The sequence below is a fragment of the Aristolochia californica genome, unplaced genomic scaffold, assembly GCF_029961685.1.
Source record: "Aristolochia californica isolate CCGP_79_NKW_82.1479 unplaced genomic scaffold, dmAriCali1.0.hap1 SCAF_1, whole genome shotgun sequence".
In the NCBI taxonomy this organism is placed as follows: Eukaryota; Viridiplantae; Streptophyta; class Magnoliopsida; order Piperales; family Aristolochiaceae; genus Aristolochia; species Aristolochia californica.
The window spans coordinates 52011878-52024977 of record NW_027181770.1 but is presented as its reverse complement, the minus strand read 5'-3'; the positions used below and the strand labels follow the sequence as shown (position 1 = coordinate 52024977).

The 13100-nt window shown below is 38.6% G+C and overlaps 1 protein-coding gene across 5 annotated transcripts; it reads left to right on the top strand.

Moving 5' to 3' along the window:
* Positions 1–5166: 5166 nt before the first annotated feature.
* Positions 5167–9211, top strand: LOC137950412 (GATA transcription factor 8-like). 5 transcript variants are annotated; one of them, XM_068796872.1, is made up of 4 exons: positions 5236–6067; positions 6568–6805; positions 7014–7325; positions 7971–9211. In XM_068796872.1, the coding sequence occupies exons 3-4, from the start codon at positions 7074–7076 to the stop codon at positions 8745–8747; spliced, it is 1029 nt and encodes a 342-aa protein (XP_068652973.1). In that variant the 5' UTR covers positions 5236–6067; positions 6568–6805; positions 7014–7073; the 3' UTR covers positions 8748–9211. The 5 variants fall into 5 exon arrangements, with proteins under 5 accessions (XP_068652997.1, XP_068652973.1, XP_068652980.1 ...); XM_068796896.1 differs by lacking the exon at positions 6568–6805 and having other exon boundaries at positions 5167–6067; positions 7974–9211; XM_068796879.1 differs by lacking the exon at positions 6568–6805 and having other exon boundaries at positions 5236–5507.
* Positions 9212–13100: the final 3889 nt, after the last annotated feature.

Here is a 13100-nt window from a genome sequence, read left to right as displayed (position 1 = left end):
TACCTAATGTAAGTGAAATGAAAATCTAATCACAGTTTTGGGTTACTGTGGTAGATGTAAAATGCACTAGAAAACACTTACAAGTGTTAGAGCCTAAAAAAAAATACGTGTAAATAAGAGAATAAGTTACTTTTTTATAATATACCTCAATAGATCATATGACTAAACAAATAATAAACCTAAACATTACTTTTTTAATGAGTAATTTAATGTAATATTAAAATATATTAATATAATAATTAATTAAATAAGATATTTCATTAATAAGTTAAGATATATTACAATTTAGTATAAATTAATAAAATAATTACGAGTTAAAATTAACTAGTGTATTAATTAATTATAAAATAAAATACTTAAACAAAAATGTATACTTTTATAATGTTTAAATACTTGATCAAATTTTTACTTTAGCAATATTTTAATTATCACACTTAAATCACTTATTTAATAAAGTAATAACAGTAAAATAATTAATAAATACATTTTTTTCATTAATAACATAAGATAGATTTTAAAGTAGTATAAATTAAAAATTATTAGTTTAATTAATTATAAAAATAGAATATTTAAACAAATACTTGATCAAATGTTTACTTTAACAATATTTTAGTTATCACACTTAAATCACTAATTTAATATAGTAATAACAATAATAAATAAATAAATAAATAATATTTTATTAATAACATAAGATAAATTTTAATATAGTATAAATTAATAATATAATTACATAAAAATAAAATTATTAGCTTAACGAGCAAAGAGTGAGAGAGGGGGAAAGAGAGGGCCAAGATGGTTCCAACAACAAGCAATAGACATGAGAAGGCGAAATAGAGAGCGAGAGGCGAGAGAGGGGAAGGGGAGAGGGCCGAGTGAGGTTTTGACCGAGAAGAAGTTTTCACAAGAGACGGGAAACAGTGACCGCTGAGACAAGGTTCCAACAACTGGCAAAGAGCGAGATGCGAGAGAAGGGAAGCAAAGAGCGCGAAGAAAGAAGCCGAGAGAAAGAAGGTCGAGACGCAAAGAGAGGACAGAGAGAACGAGTAGTCGGATGCAACAGAGAGCGTCGAACACGAGTTCAAGTGGACGAACCAGGATTTGGGTCAGAATCCTGATTCACTCATTTTACACAGGAAAGAGTGAAAGTGAATGGACCGGTTCACTCACTTTCACTTTCCTCTGGTTTCACACATTAACGGTTTTGGGCAAATGAGAGTGTAACCACTTACACTTTCACTTACCCTCCGGGTGCACTAACATGCCCGAAATGAAATATAAAAAAAATGGCATGGACACTAAAAAGAAAATAATGTAGGTGAAGAAGGTCACAGCAATTCTCCTTAAATATAATTTTGCTATTTAATAGAAAACATGATGAGGGCAATATAATTAAAACATTGTTAGTGAGCACTAGATCTAAAGTAAAAATGTGGAAAGATGTTAATGACCACTAGCTCATAATGGATTTTGTTAACTCAAACTCCATCGATTTTGTTTGAAGATGATTAACTACTTTGCAATCAACAAAAAGACCTTTAATTACCTATGCAGAAAGCATATGTAGTTGGAGAAAATCTGAGCAATCTTTGGACGGATTTGAGGACGTACCAGTGTCACTGAGTGGACTTAATACATTATGAATAATCGAATGTCTCTTCTGCTTGAAGTTTTAGCCAAGGAATGAGACAAAGTCTTGGGTCCCAGATCCCTCCTAGCTTCTGCAAAAACATGTCCAATGTGCCCATCTCACTCGGGTATCCAATGTCTCCTGCAGCCAATTCAGACAAAGCCACAAATAGTTTCAAAGTAGCTACTTCATGTCATGATGGTGGTCTCTCCATCAGACGAAAACGGGGGTTCTCAATGGCACCTAATTTGTAATTTAGGTTTTCCAAGTTGGAATTGTCTAATCGACTTTAATGACCGAGGAGAAAGTGAAAGAGACGAATCTTCCTATCCCCTTCCTCATGTTGGTATTTTTGGACCAGACTCCACTGTCGGCTACAATTGCCCCAGAATAAGGAGAACAATGTTAGTTAATCTGTCATTACATCAGTAGCTTCCTCCCCAATGTTCACTATTACATTTCCCATTTTGTTGGGCAGTGAACATTTCTCGGTCTCTCTCAAGCTGGGATCATGTGAAGCAGAGGCAGAGAGGGAAGCTTCTCACTGACCAGACCCAATAGTAATGTGCAGCTGATAGCCAGATTCCCAGTACGTGGAAGAAGAGGTACTACTACTACTACTACTACTACTACTACAACATGTACTGGACTGATTAAACTACATTGTTCGACGATCCCAAGGCCAAAACTCCCTTATTTTAATGATCAACAAAACCATTCCATGGCAAGGTTCCCGGTTGGAAAACTCAACAGAGGAGATCGGTGACGTTTTTATACAAACACTTGGACTGCGTCTGGTCCAGTCTTAACCAATTATTTGAAACGAGATACTGTATAAAAACCAATAAACAAAGTGATCAGAAGGGATTGCTTTTGCCCATCTCAGGCACATGAAAGAAGATGCAAACATGTGAGGAATGACCAAAGACGCTGATATAAACCCAAGAAAACTAATCAACAATCAAAGGCATCCAATCTGTTTCTGTAATTGGAATCACAACGAATTTCTTCCTGACAAATGACAACCTTTCACTTGAACTAAAAGCAGTGGAACTACTGAAATCTCACATGGGCAGGCATAATTTCAAGAGAAGATTCATACAAGGCATGGTAGCTGTAATTAAAAAAAGCAAGAAAATCCAACCAAAAACAAAAGTATAAGAAAGAAGCATGAGCAAGGAGTGGAGCGCGAGCGACTGAGGGGACAACATATCTGCAATTGACTAAAAAAAATGGATGAATACGTGCAGAATTATAAAAAAGGAATGGATATTTGAAGTAACCTTGAGGGAGAGAGTAAGGCTTGCACGTCTGTTCAATCGTCTTATTCCCTATACAACCATGTGAGTCAAAATCGGCCAAAGACGACTGCAAATTGCAATTGAAAGCAAGCTGCCTCAGATTATAGATTCAAACCAACGTAACTCGCCCTCCGAAAGAAGTTTTTTTAAATACCCATCAAAATGAGAGAGAAAACAAAAAAGAAAATGCAAAAGAAAAATTTGAAACACGATTCGCGCCTCTATTTTCGGTGCCCGCAATCTGAGAGTGTTTTTTTTTAATACTTGTTCACTTCACGTAGTCGTAGTAAAAGAAAAATATCAACTTCTCGTCCGCTCCGCACTCGGATGCAACCACGTGCCCCTCCTCACGAGCCATCAAAACAGCTCAGCATCTCTACACCACGACAAAACCCGTCTTATTTTCAATTCCAAATAATTCAAAAAAAAATAAAAATAAAACCAAAAAAGAAGATGGAGACCGTTAAAGCAACGTAGCCGTGCTGGTCAAAAATACACGGCGCCGACTCGGATTAATTTTGCATGGGACATTGCAAATCCGGTTTCCTCAACTCGCACGTGCCGGCCTGTCGGCGGAGTAATTAGGAAAATATATTAGTCTGTAATAATAAAATTATTCGATTACCAAAAACATAAAAAATAAAAAGTCCACGTCAAGTAACAAACCGCGTGACAATGTCAGATCTTAGCTGGCAAAGGTGGACAACTGGGCCTCTGTGGACCCAACAGCTGGCTAGTGCGTCATAGGAAAGGCACGTGCGGACAACTATCTATCTCGACTTCTCGTTGCCGACGCTTGCGACGTGCCGTGGGCCCTCATGGGAATGTGGGTACGTGAGGTTGGACGTGAAAGCACGCTGCAGAGATCACCTCCCGTCTTTCGCGCACTCCGGTAACCTTTCCACCGTCGAACCGGCGAGGGTCCTATCGCCGGAAATGTAACAGCGATGTGAGCTTAACGGGACAGTTGAGTAACAAACTCCGGAATGTGACACTATTTGGTCATGGACGGTGAAAAGGGCCTTTCACAGTGGTGAATAAGAACAAAAAAAGAGGTATCTCTAGAGAATTAAAAATCGGTGAGAGAGCCACGTTAAGTAAGGTCAAATTGCACTTTCATTTAACAACCTATTAGTTAGTGAGATAGAAACACCCGACCCTACCAACCACATGTTTTTTTTTTTTTTTTTTTACCCATCATTTAAGACCGTTGTTGTTGTATGGAAGACCCTCCTCTTTCATGCAACATTAATGTCACGTCTCACCGTAACAATTTTTGAGAGACCAAACTTTAAAGACTGTGTGGCCCCACGTGTGATGAATAAAGACTGCGTTTATCTTATTTTATATCTGCGGTTTAGAAAATAAGATCGTATGCGGTCCCCTGGTGTGGGACCACTTGGTCACATGGGGCCTTATTTTTATTCAAATCATCACCCCCCACCTTTAAAACTTTTCTTCCCTTTAAAGGGAAGAAATGAAACCCTAATTGACTCACTGATGTTGAGCTATCAAAAACACCACCGTCAACTCTCCACTATTTTATTGACCCCGATTAATTGAACCGGTTTTGTTCTAATCAGCCTTCTTTTAAAGGGAGAAGTTCTGTGCGTTTTTGAGTACTTGGCAGTGGGGGGAGGGAGAGTCTTCTCCAAGGGATCATCATTTCTGGTGGCATACCTTCCGCTGGGCCGTCACTTTAATTTTTTTTAATAATTTAATTGGATAATTGTTTATTATACTTTTACTTTAATGCCCTCAAGATCTGTGTAATTTTTCGAACGTGGTAGGGTGAGAATCGGGAATTCCTAACAAAATTCGTCTTAAATTGATTAATAATTAAAGTATACGTAGATTTTAGATCGCAGCTGTGTATTGTGAAGGAGACGCGTGGCGCGGAGGGAAGCGTCGACTTTAAGTTCACTCACCTCTTATGCATGTTAAAAAACGCCGCGGTAAAAGTACAACCTTGAAACGGCGGCCGTTGAAGTACGGATCCATCGTCCTCCATATAAATGCCTTTCTGCAGTTTTCAAAACCGAAAACGGGACAAAACACGGCCACGAATTCAGAGAAGAGAAATCAGTAACCCAGTGTTTTCTTCTCTGTCTGTTCATCTAATCAATCTTTGCGTACATTTTAATCCGTCGCTGTACTTGCAGCTTATTTTTTTCACCGAAGAAAGGAGGGAAAGGGGAAGAGGGAGGAGATTAAAGAGAGGAAAAAAAAAAAACAGCGAGCGGTGGGTAGGACCCTTTTTTTTCTTCGAAAGGGTAGGATAGAAAAAGGTGAGCAGGAGGCTTCAAGGTGACGACAGTGAGGATTGTAAAAAGACAGCTAGCAATGAAGGGGGAGGCTCACCTACCTGAAGAAGTGTAGTGCAGAGAGAGAGAGAGAGAGACACAGAGTACCGTCGGCTTTCTTTTTCTTCTCCTTTTTTAGGGTTTCTCCTCACTTCACTCCTCTAATTTGCCTCTTTCTAATATTTCTTCCTCTAACACCTCCTCTGTGAAGCGCTCTCGGCTCCCTCAGACGAGCTTCTCATCACTTTTCTCAGAAGCATTCCGCTTGGGAAGGTTAGGGTTTTTGTGGCAGAGGCTTCGTTTTCCTTTTGAGCTTTTGGGTAGCGTGCAACCTTGGTGCATTTCCCATTGCTCTGTCGCGTTTTTGGTATTGAGGCCTGTGCCTCTTTTCATTAGGGTGTTTTCGTCGGTCGGGGTTTTAGTTTCCGTTCACCCTTGCATTTCCGCTTAGCTTCACCGATATCGTGCGGGAAACCGGGTTTATTTCTGTCTTCATCCTCTCCTCCTACTCTGGTTTTTGTTGCATTGCGGCCTGCCTTTCACTCATGCGCGTGTGATCACTTCGTCATTTGCGCGCGAGACAGGACGATTCGTTCTCTTCTTCGCTTCGGTTAAGCTTTCAGGAGCATTTTTTGTTAACAAATTAGAAATTTTCCCGGCATCTCGCGCTGTTCTCTGTAGAACTGGGGTTTCGGTTTCCCGCTTCGTTTCCGCAGCCCTGCCCACCGTTTTCCCCTCCGAATTGTTCACAATAACGCATTTTTTCCCTTCTTGGAAAACCAGGGGAGTTATCTTCTGAGAGAAAAGCGCTCCATCTAGCCAATTGTTTCAAGGTATGCTACCAGTATTTAACAATTTCCTCCATCGAAGTGAGTTTTAGAATCCTGATTGTCGATTTCCCGTAGAACTTTTTTGTTCCACACACAAGTCCTCGCTTTTTCCCCGGTCTATTCTAGAAATTATAGAGAAAAATGCTCCAATTTCAAAAATGCCCACCCAGTCGTTCTTGCTTTGGCCGTCGTCGTTCTCCTCTCTGCAATGATTTCTCCTTGCCTATACTTCAAAATGAAAATCTTAACTATTTTACAACATACTGTGAGAAAGAATTTTCCCAGACAGTCATTTCAGTTTTTTTTTTTTCCTCGGAATAATTGAAATGATCATCTAACAAAATTCCAAAGCGGAATAATTTGCCTTTGCTGGGCTGCCTGCTGACTTGTTCAGGTTTTTAAAAATTGAATCTCTTCGAAATTTCTTACCGAGTAGAGACCCGTTCTTTTGAAACTGAAGAAATTTCTTTCATTTACCGTTTTTCTTCACAATTGCGCGCCAGGGTCCAGCCGAGGCGCCACTATTGTGTTGTGAATTTGAGAAGAAATCGCCACCGTCGGGTATCCAGTAGAGAATAGTCGTCGTCCAACACAAGAATTTAAAACAAGCCTGCCGGAAACTGCTTTTTTGCCGGTCGATATGAAATTATGAATGCGAAACTTTTTAAGAAGCATCAGGGCCATACAAATGAAGTCCACCGACGGGGGCAGTCTTCTTGCCTGTGGCGGAGCCACCATCGGGTGGGTGGCGCAAAAAGTTAAAAAAACTTTGATGGGCACCTCACCGCGTGTAGGGTAGGGTCCACGCGGGGACGTTTTACTTTCATGCAACGCCAGTTGCTTATAACTGTAAAGAAGTTGAACACGTAATCGTTGGAAGATTGTGTCTTTTGCATTAAGTAAATATATCCAGTGAGACAACTCATTCTTTACTACCTGTAATTTTCAGAGACTTGAAAGGTTGCCGCCCTCCCCCTTGCAGCCAGCCGAGTAGAAGAAGAAGAAGAAGATGACCGGAACCGGCTTTTGGGAAGAGCTGGATACCGATGTCTGTGGCGATTTCTTCGACCACATCGATGATTTACTTGATTTTTCGAACGTGGACATTGAAGCGGGAGTTTTAGGAGAAAACCATGGTTCGAACGCTTTATCCACTGTTGTCCCGGATGACGGCGTTAATTTTTCCGACTCTACTCTCTCCAGCGGCCATGGTAGCAGCCTACGTACCGAAGACGACCTCGCCGCCGGACTTTCAGTTCCCGTAAGTTTACCGGCCGTTACCTTTTGTTTTGTTCCTGCTCACAGTATGAAATGAATGATTGAAAATAGAGTTTGGTATATAATTTCTTATCCCTGTCGAGTAATTAATTCGAGACTTTAGTAGTTCTATGGGTAGAAGTGCTCGCGAGTGTGGGGGATTGGGCATCATGACTGGTTTTGCCGGGAACATGAACGGAGAAGATGACAGTCATTTTTTATTATCTGGTTTGGTGTTTGGAGGCCGCCACCCTCGTCCGTGGGATACAGATGGATTGCATTTGCTGGAGTTGTCTCGGTACTCACGGCATCGTTTTCTTTTGAATTTTAAACCTTGTCTTTCAAAAACCCCCCTTCACTATCGGTTTCTGTGAGCAAGATTTTTAAAAACCCCAAGTGGTTTGTTTTAATTGCTTGAAGAGCGAAATTTCCATTAGTTTTTCCATTAATTATCTTTTCTTCGTGATTAAGACACATCATTTTTGGGCCCACCGCAAGATAATTTAGTCACATGCCACGTCCCCTTTGATTTAAGTCTTCGGACTTGTTGCTGGCGCGAGTGAACGAGTCACGTTGTCTATGAATTTAATTACTGAGTCGACTCGCTCTATTCGTCTCTCTCATTTTTTATTTTCTTTTCTTGATGCAGCAGTGCGAAGATCTTGATCAGCTGGAATGGTTGTCGACATTTGTGGAGGACTCTTTCTCTGCTGGAAACATCGCGGTGGAAGAGAACCAAAACAACAAGGATTCGCAATTCCGAGTCTCGAGTCCGGTGTCTGTCCTGGAGAGCAGCTCTTGCAATGGCAAGCCCATGCCCCTCAGTCCTGACACGGTCGTTCCTGGCCGTGCCCGTAGCAAGCGCCCTCGACCCGCTTTCTTCAATCCCCGCCCTCCTCTCCCTCTCTTCTCTTCCACCTCCTCCTCCGAAACCACCACCGGTTCCGCTCCTGCCCCGCTGCTCCTCACCGCTTCCGAATATCCTCCCGAACTGGAAGACTTCGCGGAATCTCAGCCACCTGAGAATACTACTCAAAAGAAGATGAAAAAGAAGATTGTATCGACGCTGCAAGATGCCGGTGCGTCCGAGCGAACCCCTACTCCCTCTCACACCGTTCGCAAGTGCATGCATTGTGAGATCCAGAAAACACCTCAGTGGCGAGCAGGCCCCATGGGTCCCAAGACGCTTTGCAATGCTTGTGGTGTTCGCTATAAATCGGGTCGCCTCTACCCTGAATACAGGCCAGCAGCAAGTCCCACGTTCCTGGCGTCGCTGCACTCTAACTCGCACAAGAAGGTGCTGGAGATGAGGACCAAAATGGGGCAAAAGGAACCTGCGCCTACTCCACAGTTCGTGAGGAAGAACAACCCCATCATCAATGGGGGCGAGATCAGCAACCGCTTGCTGGTTGATTACAAAATGTAGGGACGAGGGATGATGTTGAGAATGGCAAAGACGAGTAAACAAAAACAAAAAAAAAAAAAAAAAAAAGTATGGAAGGGTCTCTGTTGGGTTGTTTTCATTTTTTTTTTTTTTTTCCCTTTTGTACAGAGGGGGCAAAGAGAGGGAGAGAGAAATCAAACAGAATGTAGGTAGATCAGGAAAAGGAAGAGACGATATGTTTGGAATTAGGAGAGAGAAGAGTCTGGTAAGTAGGTGAAGAAGACTGAAGAATGTAGAGATAGGAATGGGCTTAGGTTCTGATCATCTTCTTTAGGTATTGAATTTGTGGTTCATTTCATTCTTTTTGCAATTTAAATCTGTTGTCATAGGAGAAAAAGATGGTAATTCATTTTTACTTCTACTACTATTGTAGTGTATAAATCAATCAGAGGTGTTATATCAAAATGAGAGTTTCATCAAGGATTTTTTTTTTTTTTTTTGTTTTATTATTGTTATTACTACTTGAAGAAATGTTTCTTCTTTCTGGTATGCCTACCCAAGCTAAAAAAAATCATCTTTTTATGTCATCTCTAAGAGGAGCCCTTTTAATCGAGGATTTCATACTTGACACCATTTCACACACTTTCTACTAATGTGCAGTGCAATTTCACCAATTCCATCTTGCACAATCAAACTCAATATATGGGCACAAACATCTCACATGGAAAAAGAACCACTTAAAAGAAGAAACCCTTTGTCTTTAAGACAGTCTTTGAAGCTATCATGCAAACTGCATCATTTTTAAAGCAATTATCTAAAACAATGGAAGATAACTTTCTCTTAATATTCTCCTCAAGCAATTTGCCTAATATAGGCTCATAAATAGATCCACATGTGAATGATGAGAAGCCCTTTTTATATTTTTCAATCATCATGAGTATAGTGAGCAATGAGTGATATATATCCCTAAGTCTGTCCAAAAGTCCACATATCATAAATAACACTCATCCTAAATTAGAGAGCATTTAAAGTTTTATAGAAATTCTCTTTCTCACCACCATAGATTTTTACACATACGCCCTTAGTTGATTTTCAAGATTCTATGGATTTATCTCATGGAGAAAAGGAGAGGGACACTCATTGGGAGAAAACAAGAGGAAGAAGAGGTTATGGACTTGATGTGCTAACCTTTCCCCTAAAACTCAATTTATAGATTAATGATCCTAGAATATTATAATAATACCCCTAAAACTTTAACCTTATTACATCAATGTTATCTCTATGAGATGACTCTTTATTTGCCATCCGGCCATCACTGTGTGAGCCTATGGGCCTTGAGCCCATCTTCCACATCTCTTGGTCATGTGGGCTTGGGCCCATCTTCCAACACTCCCCCTCAAGCTGGGGGTGAGAGAATATTAAAAACTCCCAGCTTGCTACAAATGGTGTATAGGATCTTCTCGTATAAAATGACACTATTCCATATCTTCCAACACTCCCCCTCACATTGGTGGTCTCTTCCATGAAGCCCAACTGGCATAAGATAAGTAAAAGTAGAATCACTCCAAGCCGTATGACATCGTTCCATACTCCAGTTATAACTCATGATGGATGTAGGACACACTCTTATCTTCTGTAGGTAGTGGGTCTATACGCAGTGCTCAGAAGTGTAATAAAACTCTTCCATCACCATATCCCTCTATAGGACTCGAACTCTTAAATAGTATGAGTAATAAATGTCAATTAAGGGGGGTAACGGGTAATTACTCGAAAGATAATATTTTGGGGCCACCATGTGATTTCTTTTTCATCAGAATCTCCAATATTGATAACAATCAACAACAGAGACGTCCTTCTTCAATAATAATGTCTCAACCAAAGAGACACAATAGTTGCAACTAAAATGGGCTTGAGGCCCAATAACACGTACCAAATAATGAAAATCCAAGGACCCATAAAATAATTTGTTCCAATCATAGTATTCCTACAAACTGCCTTAAATTGAGGATTGAAGTTACTAGAATACTCCCCAAACCTAACATGTTCAACATTCGAGAATGGTTATTCATGGAGAATAATCATCTTTGCAAGAGACTGTTGAGCAACTTATTGATCAAATTTGAAATTACTTAAATATGTAGTCTGATCCATGTTTTTATAATTCGTGTTCAAGACTATTTGACCAACTTGTGGTCTAGTGCCCTTATTTTCTTCACAAGCCACACTTTTTTCATGTGATAATTCAAATGATTCAAACATAACACAAAAGAATAATAAAACATAGAAGAGATATGTACCAAGAGTTTCAAGTAGCTCGAATACTCGAGCACTATCCACAACTTTAGCTAAGAACTCCTATACAATGTAAATATATAAATTATCAATTATTACATTCCAAGTTTCGGACAATAGAAAAGTATACTCTGGGACTATTTTCCTTGGTTACAAGTAAGTACCAAAAGTTTTCATGTTGATCATGTGGGTTAATTGGTTAAGTATTAACCAAACTCAGCTTATGAGTATTTATTTTAACCCACCCAATAAGAATAGTAAAATAAATCAACATATATTCTAATATTATACTTATTTATTACCATATATATGCCCATGTAAGATATTCTAATATTGTAAACCCTTTAAAATTTAATATCTTCTATTGAGATTAATAAGGAACAACATAAAATAGGAAAATATAAACATGTTTTTCTTGAAGGAAAACATTCATATTTCCCTAATTGACTTTAGTTCCATTGGAAGCCATGAAGCAAAAACAAACAAAAAATTAAAATCCACAAAATCGGCTAGCTATGGCCAATAGTGGTGCACCTAAGGGGCTTTAGGAACACAATCCAAGGAAAGGTAGTAATAGTGCGAATTTGGAACAATACTTTTGGCATTATCATACTTTGAAACTCAAATGATGCAAAGAAAGTCAATTTGGAAACCAAGTAGGTTTGTGAGATATGTTGACCAAGCGTTGACTCTCTTCTTGATTTTGAAGATAACAAAACTTAATTGAGCTAACGATTATAAATCTAGTATTCAGATACATTTATTTCAAGAGACACCAAAATCAAGATCTAAAGAATTGAATCAATCAAATACTCAGTCTATGTAAGAGAGCAGCCCAATTCTTCTAAAAACTTGAAGTATAAAGAATCACTCAGGATAAAAAATTCCCATGTTTCAAAAATCCATATAGCAAACTAGCACTGGAATAATCAATAAACATATGCTAATGCTTGATGAACCAAAAGTGCACATGTCAAAAATATAAAGAATGATCGATTAACCAAGATTGATGATCAATCCAACACATGGCCAAACTATGCTATTGTTAGAAGATATGAATAAGTTGTAGGGTCATTAATGTAATCAGTTTATGTTTTTTGTCTCTTCTTCACTCTTACTAGGGTGAAGGGTATAATTATAATATTGGTACTTTTAGTTTCTATAAATAAGGCTTCAGGGGAGGGTATGGTATAATTCCATAACCCTAATTCTCTAGCCTCTTTCTCCTTCTCCAAATTCGTCACTTTTTTTCTTCTCATCCTAAACCTTCTCTCCACAACTCTCTTTCTTCTTTTCATCCCTTAATCCTCTTTTACTTAGATGATACATCATAGAATCCTAGAGTGGACAAAGATCTGAGATGGAAAATGAGAAGAAGAAAAAAACAAAAAGGAAAAAAAGGAGTTTCTCATTTTTTCTTAAGTCTTCTTTTCCGATTCCTATTTTTCATTGGATGTTTCACTCTCTTTTTGCATTTTTCATATATATAATTATATATCATTAAAAATATATTTGAGTATAGTTCTCAACTCAAAATGAATTGTTGAAATCAAATTTTTCTATAAAGAGAAATCGACATTTGTAGCAGCAAAGGTCAAGCAGTAGAAAGCTTCAACTTTCGAGCCATTTTATGCCATCAAGAACAAGCTTTTTATAGAGAATTATACATCAAAATAAATATCTTTAAGTCTATTTTCTTGCCAATTCAACCAATTATCAAAATGAGTTCTTTATATAGAGATATCGATCTCGGAATATAAGTGGCCATGCTTGCCAAAGATGAAGAGTACTTAGTTCAGCCAGATTATAAAGTTCATAATCTATCAGATTATTTATCTTTATACTTGGATAAAATTTATTTAATTCTAGTTTAATAAGGAGAAAATTTTATGTTAATCTAATTTATATTTAAGGAGATATTCACATTGGAAGACTCAAAGGTCATTCAGGTATCCAATTGCATGCGAAGATACGAATTTAAGCCGATTTTTTTGCTTCACTTTTTGAGTTGTTGTTATTGATCAACAATGTCAGGAAAGTACCTCAAGATCTACCCATGGAAATTTTTTGTTTGATTACTAACAATATCTGGAAAAAATCTTT

Bases quoted from the DNA above. Each gene is read 5' to 3' on its own strand.
- LOC137950412 (XM_068796879.1), top strand. From the start codon at position 7,074: ATGACCGGAACCGGCTTTTGGGAAGAGCTGGATACCGATGTCTGTGGC. The intron at 7,326-7,970 runs GTAAGTTTACCG...TTCTTGATGCAG, and splicing joins CCGCCGGACTTTCAGTTCCC to CAGTGCGAAGATCTTGATCA.